General features: G+C 42.2%; 1 protein-coding gene across 4 annotated transcripts in view; it reads right to left on the bottom strand.

Moving 5' to 3' along the window:
- LOC124042261 (protein TANC1-like) overlaps nt 1-16541 on the bottom strand; it is a 184877-nt gene that overhangs the window by 5768 nt on the left and 162568 nt on the right. For 3 of the 4 annotated variants that reach the window (XM_046360671.1, XM_046360672.1, XM_046360674.1), the window contains 8 exons: nt 14706-14942; nt 13528-13713; nt 12615-12693; nt 3191-3324; nt 2957-3083; nt 2474-2649; nt 2065-2197; nt 14-43 (listed from right to left, as the gene is read on the bottom strand). In XM_046360671.1, the coding sequence (XP_046216627.1) occupies nt 14-43; nt 2065-2197; nt 2474-2649; nt 2957-3083; nt 3191-3324; nt 12615-12693; nt 13528-13713; nt 14706-14942 (1102 nt within the window). The remainder of the gene's footprint in view (nt 1-13; nt 44-2064; nt 2198-2473; nt 2650-2956; nt 3084-3190; nt 3325-12614; nt 12694-13527; nt 13714-14705; nt 14943-16541) is intronic. The other variant, XM_046360673.1, reaches the window with a different exon arrangement.

The raw sequence follows: 16541 nt of genomic DNA, 5'->3' as shown, positions 1-16541 counted from the left end.
CTAAAGATTGTACCTGATCGATCATAAGGCGACGTTCTGTAGCCTTACGGTTACATTGAAAGCAGTTTAGAAGAAGAGAAAAAGGAAGAGAGATTGAAGGAAGGAGGGAAGGAATCATGCAAAGAGAAAAGCATTCAGAGAGGCAGAAGATCATTTGAAACTGCTATGGCTATAAAATGTGATTTATTCATTTTGGACCTTTCCAAGCTTAAATTGCCTCACGTTTTCTGATTTTGTGTCGACCATTTTATTTCCTGAACTGATAATACTGAGAGAGTTTGCCAGTGGATATACTGTACCTATAATTGCATTGATATGAAACAAAATGGTGATTTTGCTGGTCGTAAAGGCAATTGAGATTATAGAGACTGATAGCATTGTGTGCTAAGAGCAGACTACATTGCTACCAGGGCAAGGGGAGAGGGTTGGAGGTATTGGCCATTAGCTAACTCTGGGTGAGGTGCCTGGCTGGCCCACACTGCAGATGTAAAATGAGGGAGATAAGCTCTAGGCCTAGATAGCTCAGTGAATGTAATTTTGGTGATAAGTCACTTTCTCAAATTAGCACGCCGGCACACCTTTGGGAGAAAGGAAACTCACAGACACACATAGAGATTGCAAGAGAGAGAAAGAGCGGGAGGGAGAGAGAGAGACCGTACACATTAGGGTTGGGCGGTCTTCCAGATTTTCATACCGTCGTACCCATTTCTGTACCACACCGGGGTAAACGGTATTACCGAAAGTGCACACAAAAAAATTCATTATTGATTGAACGTCTCTGCTGTAACCAAAAATATTGATATTGACATCTAGCCACGTAGCTAGCAAGTTAGCAAGCCAAATACATAGCTGCTACCATGAGTTGGATATGATTTATTTGACACATCTTAACATTTCTTATAGTTCTACTTAACTTATAGTTCTAAGCAGTGGCGTAGTATGCACCCACCCCAAACGGTATATGGCCCAAGCCTACTACACACTAGGTGAATCCTGATTAAAATCTGTTCAGTGTCATTGCCCTTGAATTTAGCACTATGTTTGGATAATATTACCATAGTATCGTCTATTGAGGATGACCGACAGCCGTTGTCGATGGTGACGACATTGCGATGTGACAGACGATACCCATTTCAAAATGACTGGCACCGCACAGTAAAGAGCAGGGCAGTGCATGGGTGACATTCCGAGTAGACCGCCTATATTCCTATTTGCTATAGCCTACTTCCAAAAAACATGTTATACTTACAGAATGCAAGAGAACAATGTAGAATAACTTAAATATGGTAGACCTAAGGTAATAAGGAGAGATCAACAACAATAGAAAGATAGAAAACAAATCTATTCTTACAGCTTTATTTTGAATGACCAACAGTACAGACAAGTGAAATATACCAAGACAAGCAAACAATACCAAGATGGGAAAAATTGAATGAGAAGTCAAAAGAGAAGGTTATGAATGAAACGATGCGCAGCCTAGAGTTGGGCAAGGCCTGTTTCCATATTATTCTAACAATATGCAAACTACTGACATATAGCCTAAGCCAAGAGAGGAGGATGAGGCAAAAATGCTAATCATTTGATAATTATCCAGTTCTGAGGACAGAGTTGCTTGCTCTGCAGCCCATGGTGATTTAACTAGTAACCTATTCCCGAGTTGCTCTACTCAATCACTTTTGTCATGGCCGTGATTCCTCTCGTCCCTCCCGTAGCATGTGCGCTTGCGCTAGCTGTCTTTTTAAACGTTATTTTTGTTTATGTATCATATTTTGGGGGGGGGGGGTGTAACATTGTCTATTGGCCGATTTTATAAGTACAGAATCACGATAGGACATTATTTCAAATTCCATATTTTAGCACTGAGCATCCAGATTCCATGGCGATAACCTCATTATATTTAGTAAGACTGAAGTCTTAATAAGGCTCAAGTCACCTTTCTCTCATTACTATTGTAAAGCCAAAGTAGTTAAATCACTTAGACTATAAGGTTGTAGGAAAGAACACTGAAAGAACAGTGTATCTAGAAACCAACACAAATTATAGTTACAGTTCTTAGCTTCTTACCCAGTTTAGCCCCTTTCTTCAGCAGGGTCACCACTACCGATGTGTTCCGACACCCTATCGCCCGGTCCAACGGCCTCATACCACTGTAGTCTACATGCTCTATCACGGCTCCTTTCTCCACCAGGTAATGGACCTTCACAACCGGAGCAACACAGTCAAACACACACTCTTAAGTCGCCTACAGTCAGAACAAACAATCTTAACTCCTATAGATCCGTGGTAATTCCCAGCAGTGTGTGTCTCATAAGGAGTCCCAGAGCACTTGTGTTGGGCCTAACTAAGGGGCAGGCCTAGTGAGACCGATTTAGACTGAGCTTAATAACTGTCTGTCTGTCTGTATCTTGTCTGTCTTCCTGTCCGTCTGCCTGTCTGTCAGTCTCACTGTCTGTCAATGTATCTCGCTACTCACAATCTCCGCGTCGCCGTAGAAGGCGGCCAGGTCCAGCGGAGTCCGTCCATTCTTGTCTGTGTGGTCTATGACCGCACCCTTCTCCACCAGAAACTGCACAACGTTCTTATGTCCTTTCAAACACGCCCAGCTCATGGGTGTTAACCCTTCCTTGTCCATCGACGTCAACGACGCACCTAGTGAAGAATAAATTAAGCATTCAACAGCAGATTTATCAAAACCACAGCATATGACCTTCACTCAACAAACCATTCGATATTTGGACACTTTTGAATTTGGATTGAATCTGACTTTAGAGAAAGAGCAGACTGGTTTACATTGTGACGGCTGACACGGTCTGCGTCCCAAATGGCACCCTATTTCCTATACAGTGCACTACTTTTGAGACTCCTATGAGCCCCCGTAAAAAATAGTGCACTATAAAGGGAATAGGGTGCCATTTGGGATGCAGACATGATCTAGCGTAGCATCGTGGTAGCTCACCCTTTGACAGCAGAAAGTCGGCAGTGCTCAAGTGGCCCTCGCACGCCGCCACCATTAGTAGTGTCCGTCCCTGTTTGTCACTGATGTTCACGTCAGCACCATGCTGCTGCAGCAGCAGCTCTGCAATCTAACCCGCACACACAGACTTGAACTCCACTTCCTCTGGGTAAATCATCAAGGTTCCTTTGACGTGTAACTGTAATTTGAGGCAATATGATCGTGTGTGTGTCTCACCTGCCAGTGTCCTTGTCTGACAGCACAGAAGAGAGGGAAGACCCCCCTGCGGTTGACCTGCTGCACCATGGCCCCGTGCTCCAGCAGGAAGCCACACACGTCCATCTTGCCCCGACCCGCCGCCGCCGTCAGAGCTGAGGAGACCAGAGGAAAGGGGTCAGGACTGGACCCGGGTCAGGTAGGGCACTACTGCACCAATGTTGAGACCTCACACATACACAGGACAGGGCCTGCTCCCTCTAGTCTACATTTAAGTTGAAAACATACAGCATTTAGTTGTCTCTCCACTGAGTGCCGATAATTGGACTAAAACACAATTCAGTATTATTTCCTTCCTGACAATATAACATAATTTAGAGGGAAAACACAAGTGTCTGAATTTTAAATCGAGGCTGATAAAGCTAACCTGTAGGAAACAATACTGTCTTGATTGTATTGTTGTTTGCAAATCTATGTGAAATCTTATCTCTTGGAAACTTGTATTGTGCCTGTCATTACTTGACAAAAATAAACATAATACAGGTGATCAGGAAGTTTGGCTGTTCACCCAGAAACCATCCCAATGTTACACGAACGCACAGACATTATGTATATAGGTATGCCATTAATACAAATACCGGAATTGTTAACTTGTGCCAAGAGAGAAAGCTTTGAGACTTGAGTAGTGATCTTATCTAATGTCTAGCAGAATAGCGGGTCCAAAATGATGACAACAAGGAAAAAACTCAATAAGATACCATTAGTTTGCTGGTACATCTTTGCCATTTCTGTTACAGAATAGGTTAAGGTACTTTAATAAACACAGATTCAAGTATCTTCAACCTAACATACTAAGATGCTGTGAAAAGAATACTACAGTCCATGTGTTTCTCATCTCCTGATTAGCACACTGAGCCATAGCAGTAGGCCCACATTCAGTGGATACTATACTTTTACTATGAGATGTGGTAGATTTAAGCAATAAGGGAGGGACTCCCGAGGGAGTGTGGTATAAGGCCAATATACCACGGCTAAGGGCTGTTCTTACGCACAACGCAACGCTGAATGCCTAGACACAGCCCTTACCCGTGGTATATTGGCCATATATCACAACCCCCTGAGGTGCCTTATTGCTATTATAAACTGGTTACCAACATAATAAGATCAGTAAAAATTCATGTTTTGTCATACCCGTGGTATACGGTCTGATATACCACAGCTGTCAGCATTCAGGGCTCGAACCACCCAGTTCATAATCAGATTCAAGTCTTGGATGAAAGTTGGTATCCGTACAATAGACCCACACAGAGAGAGACTGGTGGTGCATTCGGATTCACCTCAGGAAAACGAAAGACCCAGATTAAAGACCCAGAGCACCTGTCTCAGGCTGAGGGGCATCATCCATCATGATGGGAGTGTGAGCGGAGGGCCGTTACGTCTCAGCCAACCACAACCTCCATCTGCTCTCCTAGCATATCTCCTCAGAGCAGAGAGACTATGGGATGCGTCCCAAATAGCACCCTACTCTCTGTAGCACACTACTTTTGTCCAGGGCCCATAGGGAATAGGGTGCCACTTGGGACACACCCTCTGGAACAACAGCAGTCGAAGACGGACATTATTGTTACTGTGCACTCTTTCAGGGATGCATCCATTTTGAGACATTGATAGAATCCTATATGTCTCTATTAGTCGAACATTAGGGAATACCCAATGAAAAGTTTGGTCTGTATACTACTTTCAAACCCTACAGGAGACCTCAGTGGCATCCATCTATGATCTTCCAAGGCCAATTCAATGTGTTTGATAATCTCTCTGATCTCAAAAACGTGTCTCTTTACTGTGCCCATTCCCTCTATATCTCGGTCTCTCCCTCCATCCTTCCTTCCCTCCTTCATAGAGCCAGGCAGATTGATATCTTAGTCATGTTCTGTAATAAGCCACTCAACTTTATCTTTTCTCCTAATCTGCCTCTCTCTCCGGTCTGGCCCACTAAGACTGCTGTCCTGAGGGGTGGACTGTAAATCACTGACTGTAAACCAGCTGTATCTGTCAGTCAAGGACACCTCAGCAACATACAGTATCTATTACATGAAGACCTACTTCCTGACTGTGGCATCATGGGAGCTGTGGTCTGTTTCTATAGGTCTAGGTCATTACAAGTTCACTCCACTAGCAGAGAAACTACTCGCTGACATATCATCCTGGTGTGAGTCCTCCCACCTGGGACTGGCATCCTTGACCATGGTGTCACGACTGTGGTGTTTCCACACTGCTCTGCACGCTTGTCTACATACTCCGTAAGAGAAACCGCTCTCTCTCACCCCCCCCTGTGTCGGGATGAATGACTGATGGGCGAGCGGCGCACGCAACAACCCACCGCCGTGTAAATAATTAAACACAACCAAACACTTAGGACACAGCCAACTAAACACCACATGTATTAAACACCTCCTATAAACGGGGGTGATTTCATCATTTTAAAAGATTCTTACAGGCATAATTACAGTGGATGAAAAGACAATATACGAGGCTACACCCAGTGGCGCAACTGAATATTTCATGATAATGAGAAGTTGATCTCATCGTTTTATTAAGTAATGTAGAAAATGTCAGGGCCGCTGTTTGACTTGGCCACTGCATTACTCATTTGTGGCGTGTACAATTTATAACATGCACAAACCTCTTTTACAGATGGAAAACAACCTCCATTTGTCCATTTCTACAGAAACCATATAACCTCACAATAGTTCCTCTCTTGTAACTTGAGATATATACTACGTGATCACAAAGGTTATACCGCACTGTGTCTAGTTGTCTTTCCCCTAATCTTTTCAACTGCTGCAGACTTATTCACATCTATTCTACAAAGAAGACACCACTATTACCCTTTCTCCTTCCCAGAGGTAAAACTCTGTCATTCTGAGGAGGGATTTTACATGATAGTGCCAACACAGAGACGTAATCCAATCTCTCGCTATCCAAACAAAGTACAGTGGGCCTATTTGCATAAAGATGTTATTTCTTTCACACTTTGCCTTTCAAATATGAAATTATATTTCTCTGACAGGTTGTTAACTGAAGGAATTTGTTCAGCGCTGTAGCGACGAATGTCAATTTTCGGGAGGGTATTTCACCTGGGCTATTTTACGGAGTTTTCTCCTGCTGTATATCTCCATACAGACCTCTGGATTAGGTTTATAAACAAAATTCATATAAAAGACTTCAGGCTGTGATATTCACTTGCAGTATTTCTAAGGCCGAACCAGTTCTGCTGCCTATGCCGTATCCACAACATTTAAGTGTAGATGTTCTTTTCTATATAGCCCTGTGATGGCTCTCCATTGAATTACAACCCAATCATACCCGTAAAGAGGCACTGAATACAGCCATTTAAGTGGAGCTCCCAAGTGGTCAGGAAGAGTGCATAGAAGCGTAGCCTCTTTGTTTGCTAAAATACATCATTTCAAAGAGTTTAAACCAACCACAGTGCCCAAAATAATGCACATTTGCCTATCTTCTCGAATACAAAGTGTTGCTTTGAATGAGCCTAGTGCCAGGTGGGTGCAAGTAGCTTTCAAAACGTGTTCATTTGCGGAGATGGGTGTTGTCCTTATTTAGCTCGCTGGTGTTGTGCCTGGCGTCATGGGGCCACCTGTGACCTGTATTAGCCTGGAACGGGTGGGAGTTAGGTTTAACATCCAGGTGAATACATAGAGCTCAGAGGTACAGTAAATGTTGGATCACTGTCAGCAACAGCTTGTCCATCAACGTTGGACATAAATATTTTTGCATCTGAGCTCCTAGAGTGTGCGGCTCTCCTTAATTTTTTAAAGTGTTCCACTCCGCTAGCCAGCACCTCGCCTAAATAGGTGTGCGTTTCTTTCACCTCTAGCTACAGCAGGTGGCACATACTGGATGACTTTGAGAATGAAGGCAAGCATGACTACTGATTATTCACAGCAATGGTCATGTATACAGGGCCACCAGCCAAGGCCTGGGTGTAAATCCGCTCAGTTTAAAACACACCATACACACCTGCCTACCCGTTATAATAAATTAGCATTTTGTCCTATACCTCTTGCACTACCGTCTAAACAAGTAAAAATAAAGTAGGCCTCTATCCTTCTCTAAGTAGGAAACAAAGTAGGTGGTGGGGGTGTGAACAGAAATGTTGTTATGCAGCAGTGTGATGATGTAACAAGGTGCAAAACATGAAGCAGCACTTTATGATTAAAAAAATAAAAGGTTTCTGGCCCAATCTAAAATAACACTGGCCCATTCCTCAGCCCTACGAACACGCGGCCCCTAAGATGGAAAGCAGCCGTTTCCAGAGAAGAAGGGCCATTTCGAAAGGGGATATCTTTGTCCCTAGGATGTAATAAGCTCCAAAGCCCTTCAGCACTTTTTTTGGCCAGGAAATGTATTTTGCAGAAGCAGCACCAGTTAGCAGCAGTAGCACTGAGGAGAACGCATCATCGGTGTCCAAAATGGCACCCTATTCCCTATGTAGTGCACTACTTTTGACAAGGGCCCATTGGGCTCTGGTCTAAAGTAGTGCACTATAGGGAATAGGGTACTATTTGTGATGCAGGAGCCTCTCTCCCCTAGACCTAATGGGCTGACCTATATCTCAGAGCCATTTGTTACTGCTAGGCTGGCTGTCTACACCAACCTGGCATACTACTGAGGCCACAGAGAGACTATTGTTCACATTCTCTCATCATTAGATTGTGTGCTCTAAATTTTCTCCCTCTCTCACCATTAGACTGTATGCTCTAAAAAAACACACACATCATTAAATGAGCTGCCCGAATGATGAAGAGTTGGGAAATTCTGGACCATTTGAGGATTTCTGAGCAACAGTTGGTCAGCATGATCATATAAAATGGGTTTCTTTATTCTTGGGTCTTATAAGTGAAGTTCTGCTACTTGGAACACTTAACAGACACTCACAGATCCCGCTCTGTGCTGTTGTACTCTCATCTTTAACGGACTACCTCAGAGAAGAGAATCTGGTGTCAGTCTCTGTCTGTCTTTATCTCCAGTGTGCAGCTTTCCACAAGAGGCCAAGATGATAACAAAAAACAAAAAAGCTGTACTGCTGTAGCCAGCATTCGAAATGGCACTCTATTTCCTATGGACCCTGGTGAAAAGTAGTGCACTATTAATGGAATAGTGTGCCATTTGGGAAACACTATCCTATCGATGTGTGTTTACTCATTCAGTACACAGAAATGCTGCACCAACAATGGTGATGGTACTGGTAAGTTGTAATGTTAATAAGCATGGGGGTACTGTGACGGTGGCAAATGTTTCAAACCCATCCCAGATCTCAGACCATTTTAATACTTCCATACCCAGAGGCCTTGTCTTTATTTTTACTTGAATTAAAACAGACATTTGATTTATTCAGCACTTCTATGACAACCCTGCTGACTCATAGATATGACAACAGACTCCTGCTTATAGTCTGCATCCCAAATGGCACTCTGTTCCCTATATAGTGCACTACTTTTGACCAGGGCCCATAGGGAATACGGTACAATGGGCCCTGGCCAAAAATAGTGCACTATATATGGAATTAGGATGCCATTTGGGATGCAGCCTTAAGACTTTTGTTCCCTGTTCCACTTGGCTTCCTGCACCATTACCAGGATCAATCTTAAATTGCTTTGACCTGCAGCCACCCCCTGCCAGTGCCAGCTCCATTTCTCCTGCTCCTGCTTTCTGTCTCTCAGCTGTTTTTTTATTTTTTTAGATTGGTCCCACATTTGCTACCTCCTCCAAATGAGTTCCAGCATATACATTCACCTGGCCATTAATTAGACAATTTGGGACGTGTACATACATTTGTGGACTTTTAAATTATTCCGAAAGTATTCACACCCCTTGACTTATTTCACATTTTGTTGTGTTACAACAAAAAAATCAACCTTTTACTTTTATTAATGGAATAAATGAGTCATGTTAGAATCACCATTGGCAGCGATTACAGATGTGAGTATTTTGGGGTAAGTCTCTAAGAGCTTTGCAAACCTGGATTGTACAATATTTGCTCACTATTACAAAAAAAAACATTTCAAGCTCTGTTATTTTGATTGTTGATCAGCCATTTTCAAGTTTTGCCATAGAATTCCAAGCAGATTGAAGTGAAAACTGTAACAAGGCCACCAAGGAACATTCAATGTCATCTAGGTTGGTATATTTGACCTTGCGGTTTACAATGCCTGTAGAAAGTGTTACAAAATGTGTTACAGCCTGAATTAATTTAAAAATGATTAAATTGAGAATGTTTATCACTGGCCTACACACAATAACCCATAATATCAAAGTGGAATGATGTTTTTAATTTATTTTACAAATAAAGGAAAAGCTGAATTGTCTTGCTTCAATTCAACCCCGTTGGTGAGCCTAAAGTTCAGGAGTGAACATTTGCTTAACAAGTTTAAGTTGCATGGACTCACTTCTAAAAACATGTTTTTACTTTGTAATTATGGGGTATTGTGTGTAGATGAGTGAGGAAAATGTAATCCATTTTTAATTCAGGCTGTAACGCAACAGAATGTGAAATAAGTCTAGGGGTTTGAATACTTTCTGAAGGCACTGTAGGTTATTGTCCAGCTGAAAGGGGGATTTGTCTCCTAGTGTCTGCTGGAAAGCAGACTGTACCAGGTTTTCCTCCAGGACTTTGTCTGTGCTTAGCTCGATTCCGTTTATTTTTATCCTAAAACACTCCCTAGTCCTTGCCAATGACAGGCATACCCATAACATGATACTTATTATCTGAATTGTTAAGCCAATTTTTGATCCTGAAGTTATGTAGGCTTGCCATAGCAAAGGTGTTGACTACTTATTGACTCAAGACATTTCAGATTTCATTTTGCTTTCATTTGTAAAAAATTGCTAAAAACTTTATTCCATTTTGACATTGTGGGGTATTGTGTGTAGGCCAGTGTCACAAAATCTAAATATAATCAATTTTAAATTCAGGTATTAACAAAACGTGGACAAAGTAAAGGGGCATCAATACTTTCTGAAGGCACGGTACTATAACTATTGATTCTTGAAGAATATAACTTATACATTTCTTGTTTGAATCTGTTTTCCACTCTAAGTCCTAAGACTTCGACCTTTCCCAACATCTGCAGTATTACCACTGGGACTAAATGATTCATTTCAGATCTTTAACAGAAACTAAAGCTCTGGCTTGACTCCTACTAAGAGGAATATATGAGCAGGTGTGTTTTAATGGCCGAGGAGAAAAACAGGACAAATTGCTTGGCATGACCTAAATGGACAATGTACTGCACCGATGACTCAGTTCTTAGAATGGACTGCTGGGAGCGATGCCTGTAATTCTGCTCTAAAGTAGAAAATCACTCAGTTAGCACTACCGATACAGGATAGCCTGACGACTCTCCATCCAGATAAAAGCCCAAATGAACAAAGCAGGGACGCTTTTAAGGGAAGGAGACAAGGAAAATTGGACAGGCTTTAAAAGTACAAATGACTGCATATTTGCAGAAATGTGAACTACTACATCAGGGATTATATACTAGATTCAGCCGCGGGCCAATTTTTTGCTGAGCAGATGGTCAGGGGGCCGGAACATAATTACAAATAATTAGCAAATTGACAGCAAGAAGCCCAAACAAATATAATATTTGACTAAAACAATCATTACAAACCTTGCTTACATTTGTATACGATCATATATACAGTTGAAGTCGGAAGTTTACATACACTTAGGTTGGAGTCATTAAAACTCCTTTTTCAACCAGTAATTTTTCCAACAATTGTTTACAGACAGATTATTTCACTTAAAATTCACTGTATCACAATTCCAATGGGTCAAAAGTTTACATACACTAAGTTGAGTGTGCCTTCAAATAGATTGGAAAATTCAAAAAAATTACATCATGGCTTTAGACGCTTCTACTAGGCTAATTGACATCATTTGAGTCAATTGGAGGTGTACCTGTGGATGTATTTCAAAGCCTACCTTCAAACTCAGAGTCTCTTTGCTTGACATCATGGGAAAAAGAAATCAGCCAAGACCTCAGAAAAATAATTGAGACCTCTGGTCTGGTTCATCCTTGGGAGCATTTTTCAAATGCCTGAAGTTACCACGTTCATCTGTACAAACAATAGTATGCAACTATAAACACCATGGGACTTCTCAGCTGTCATACCGCTCAGGAAGGAGACGTGTTCTGTCTCCTAGAGATGAACATACTTTTGTCCTAGAGATGAACATACTTTTGAACAGCAAAATACCTTGTGAAGATGCTGGAGGAAACAGGTACAAAAGTATCTATATCCACAGTAAAACGGGTCCTATATAAACATAACCTGAAAGGCCGCTCAGCATGGAAGAAGCCACTGCTCCAAAACCGCCATAAAAACTCCCGACTACGGTTTGCAACTGCACATGGGGACAAAGATTGTACTTTTTGGAGAAATGATGAAACAAAAATAGAACTGTTTGGCCATAATGGCCATTGTTATGTTTGGAGGAAAAAGGGGGAGGCTTGTAGGCCGAAGAACACCATCCCAACCGTGAAGCACGGGGGTGGCAGCATCATGTTGTGGGGGTGCTATGCTGCAGGAGGGACTGGTGCACTTCACAAAATAGATGGCATCATGAGGGTGGAAAATATATGGATATATTGAAGCAACATCTCAAGACATCAGTCAGGAAGTTGAAGCTTGGTCGCAAATGGGTCTTCCAAATGGACAATGACCCCAAGCATACTTCCGAAGTTGTGGCAAAATGGCTTAAGGACAACAAATTCAAGGTATTGGAGTGGCCATCACAAAGCCCTGACCTCAGTCCCATAGAAAATGTGTGGGCAGAACTGAAAAAGCATGTGCGAGCAATGAGGCCTACAAACCTGACTCAGTTACACCAGCTCTGTAAGGAAGAATGGGCCAAAATTCACCCAACTTATTGTGGGAAGCTTGTGGAAGGCTACCTGAAGCGTTTGACCCAAGTTAAACTATTTAAAGGCAATGCTACCAAATGTTAATTGAGTGTACGTAAACTTCTGACCCACTGGGATATGATGAAAGAAATATTATTCTGACATTTCACATTCTTAAAATAAAGTGGTAATCCTAAGTGACCTAAGACAGGGAATTTTTACAAAGGTTAAATGTCAGGAATTGTGAAAAACTGAGTTTAAATATATTTGGCTAAGGTGTATGTAAACGTCCGACTTCAACTGTATATCTCTACTATGCGTGAGAATACTTTGGAACAGATTTCCAAAGTTAGTGTCTTTACAGTTTTTTAAATTTTTTAAAGACTAAATAATTAAATAAAATCACCCACGGGCCAAATTGGGGCATCATTTCAGCAGTAATGTTCCACACTGATACTCCACCAGGTGATAACACAAAGGGAGCAGTATAATGGAAGAAAAATAGAGAGAACACATACCTGTTTCTCCCCATAGAGTGTCATGGCCATCAATTTGCACGCCATGCTCGTTATTCAACACCAACAAGCCTCTGACAACCTGTCGAATGAGAAATGTTGATTAATGACACAGAATCCAAGCATCAAATAAAGCCTTGAGTTAGTTCTACGGCGCTGATTACATTGCAGAAAAAACGGAGTGATGAAACAACTTCAGCGAATCGATAAAATGCTGCCCGAGCAAATGATGCTTCTCTGGCGCATGATAAATTAATCATGGTGGACGAGAGCGCTGATGCCTGGACTATAGTGGCTGTATAGTGTCTATAGTAGATATTCGTCAGTGCTGTGCAGTACAGGTTCAGTGGTATTAATATCTTAATAGTGTTAACTAACCCTTTTGTCTGTGCTCTCCTTTATTCTCCTCTTTTACTGGGCCCTTGGTGGAGGTGGAGGTCGATAGCTCACTCCGACCCACTTCTATAATACTGTTGAGCCCCAGACTTAGTGTATAGGCCTAACGGTATCGCAGCCCTCTTAATGAGGAGCAGGCCAGAATCTACCAAAGCCCACCATGCTTCTCTTCTGGGTAGCTGGCTGCAGACGTACTGCTGGATCAATACTCCTACAGCATCTCTCATCAGTGGAAACAAGAAACATCCGTGATGGCAGCATCAGTGATTCTCTGTGGAGTGTCTTCTGTTTCCAAACTAAAGAGGTGAGGTTGTGTTGTGGCACTGTGTGGGAAGACTTTCCTGATTAGAGTAAGGTACTAAGGACTTGTGGTTAGTGTGGGTGTACAGTAGAGTAAAGTAAAAAGTACAGTAGGTGGTTGCATCCCAAATGGCACCCTGTTCCCTACTTTTGATGACAGTAGTGCACTATTTAGGTAATAGAATGCCATTTGGGATTTCACAGGTGTCCCCTGACTGACCTGCGTGTGTCCCATGCTGGAGGCAGCGATGAGAGCCTGCTGGAGGGCCTTGTTCTTCAGGCTGCAGTTCTGCTGCTGGCCCTCGGGGGTCCACTCCAGCTCCAGTAGGTGGTGAATGATGTCAGGGTGGCACCTCAGAGCAGCATGAACCAGAGCACACTGACCGCTCTTGTCCACATGGTCAACCTAGAACACACAAAAACAGTGCTTACCTGAACATGTTTTATATGCTGTGATGTTGTTCTTGCTTCACTCTCCCAGAGTGTCTTTACAATCAAAGTGAGATCTTATCCAATATCAAAGTGGTGAACGGTCAGACCTTGAGATGTCCTGAAAATCGCTCTTCTCACAAAATCATCTATAGTGTCCGAACAAACTACTATGACCCCTCTATGGACAGATGAGTCTCATGAACACGATGGTGTTCTCCGTTCTGCCCTGTGACCGACAAAAGGATCTTGGGACTCTTCTGAAGTCGGTAGAGCCGATCTGATGACTTCTGTCTGTAGAGTCCGAACAGTTTGGCCTACACACTAGTATAACCCCTCTGTGGAAAGGTGAGACTCTAACGAACACGTACATGTTTTGCTCTAGGGCGCCCACAGGCCTCAAGACTCGTCTGAAGGTCCCCATGTACCAGTTGAAAAAATGAATGGAAGTATATATGTAGACTTTTTAGTGCAAAAATAGGGGGTTAAATACATGTACAAAAAAAAATATATATATATATATATATATATGTCTTTCTTATATCTCTCGGATAAAGAACAGACACTTCAGAAAAAAACTTCCTTTCGATTTTCTTTTTTTTGGGGGGGGGGGGCTGCTATCTGCTGTCCCACAGACACTTCAGAAAAAAACTTTGTTTTGATTCTGTTCTGGGGATCTATATGTTGTTCCATGTAGTGAACCTGCCATTCAGTGTGTTTGTATGGGCTAATAGCATTAAGGCCAAATAAACATTTTCATAAACTAATTTTTGTGTATATATTTTTGTTACGTCAATATTTCTTAAAATTCAAAATCAAATAGCAAAAATATTCTTGGTATGACCTTAAAGCAATTTCATATAGCTTAGTAGAACCCCCCCTCCCCATTACAGGAAAAGCTAGAATCATGGTTAGCCCTGATCCTGTAGCTGTCTGAGGAGTCTAAACTCTAGGGGTAGTACTACAAACCTTGGCTCCTCTCTTACAGAGCAGACTGACCAGGCCCAGGTGTCCGGCGGCTGAGGCAAAGGAGAGAGGGCTCATGCCATTCTCGGACACAACGTCAACGGTGGCCCCGAACTCCAGCAGCAGGCCAGCCATCTCCTGGTGGCCTAGGTGGGACTGGACACACAGCACCGGGCTGTTGTTCAGCACCTCTGTCCGGTAGTTCACGTTGGCCCCGCCCAGCATCAGTAGACGGCTCACCTGCAAAAGCAGCACACATTAAATATAAAAGGAATCTTATCTAACCGCATAACAAAAATGTAAGCATGGAATTCTACTTTTTGGCTTCTTAAATGTGTAAAAGAAAATAGAACACTGAATTCTGCCAGAGACAATTCAATATATAAATACAATTTTTAAAAATCCTTCCTTACTTAAAACATCACCTCGTCACATTTCTGAGATTAGTTTTAAACAAAGTTGGAGCATGCATGTACTAATTTATAAACACATTCAACACGAGTAAACATTCTTTGTATTCTTCTTCTCCTTGATAAGGAAATGAATTATACATGTTTGATCAGACAGAGCTGTGAGTGGAGCGCAGAGAGTGTTAAAACCAGAGGAAATTGAATTTGTTTATTTACATGCGGAACCGCACTTGAATAAATTAGCACCAATGATTCCAAGGAGGCCTTGGAGGAAAAGGAACAAGCTCACTCTGTCTGTGGCCGTTTACATGAGCAATGTTACACTCAAACAAAATATTTCACTCCGGGAAAATGGGGAAGACAATGTGTAATAAAATGACACTATAAGAGTACTGCTAATGGCAAAGAAAAATATATGATTGTTTTTACTTAAAGCTAGAACACACTGTATAATTCACCACTGATAATGAATTGCCTCATATGCCCTAAGAGAGCTATTTCCTTCCTCTCGCTACAATAAAGTAGGCACAGACACATAATTTGGGCATAATTTAATATCAAAAATCATTTTGCCCGCTCCGCCATTAACGTGGCCCTTTTTGTTTATTAAATCAGTACTAATCTAAAAGGGCCCTGTAATTACTTAGAACGGCACAGCCTCCTTGTCCCCCACAGAGAGCAGCATCACAGATAGCAATGGATCAAAGTAACGGCAGAGAGTGCAACAACCTGCATCAATCTATCTGAGCCCAGTGAGAATCTTGGTGAGATTTCCAATGGGCCATTGTTCATTAGTGGCGAGGGCACACTCATCACCTTAAGTGAGTGTTTCCAGGAACAGAATGCCTTATCATAACACACGCCGGGAGCCGTCAGTGGAATTAAAAAGCACTCAGGGAGGACATTTGAGGTGAGGAGAGTAGATTACAATAATACCACTGTGCTAATACAAATCACTGGTGGGAAAATGCGATAGGAAACAAATTCAGGGAGACCAATGACCATCCTCTCAAATGTATTCTAGTACCACACACTCAAGAAAATATGTCAGTGCTGGCGGTGCGGTCTCCCATCGCTGAAGGCGAAATCCTGTACCCAGGAAACATTTTTCCTATTTTTGATCAACTTTTCCCATCACCGAAGGCAAATCTATAATCTATAATCAGGAATAAATGTTTACATTTTCCGAAGATCACTCCCTAGTCCCTATACTTTGTAGTATCAAGCCAGATTACCGGGTGATCCCAGATGGCAGTGCACCTTCAGGGAGAATTCAGTAAACTCTGGAAAAGTTGGATATAAATGTTTCTTTTCACACATTGTATAGTCCATACCGACTGGTAGATTTGCCTTTTGTGATTGGAAATGTTTCTCAGAAATAGGTAAAGAAAAGGGCTGGTAAACATATTTTAGGGCGACGGGAGTGAAG

The sequence above is a fragment of the Oncorhynchus gorbuscha genome, linkage group LG01 (genome assembly GCF_021184085.1).
Source record: "Oncorhynchus gorbuscha isolate QuinsamMale2020 ecotype Even-year linkage group LG01, OgorEven_v1.0, whole genome shotgun sequence".
NCBI lineage: Eukaryota > Metazoa > Chordata > Actinopteri > Salmoniformes > Salmonidae > Oncorhynchus > Oncorhynchus gorbuscha.
Note: the sequence above shows the minus strand (reverse complement) of the source record. Positions and strands in the feature narration are given on the sequence as shown.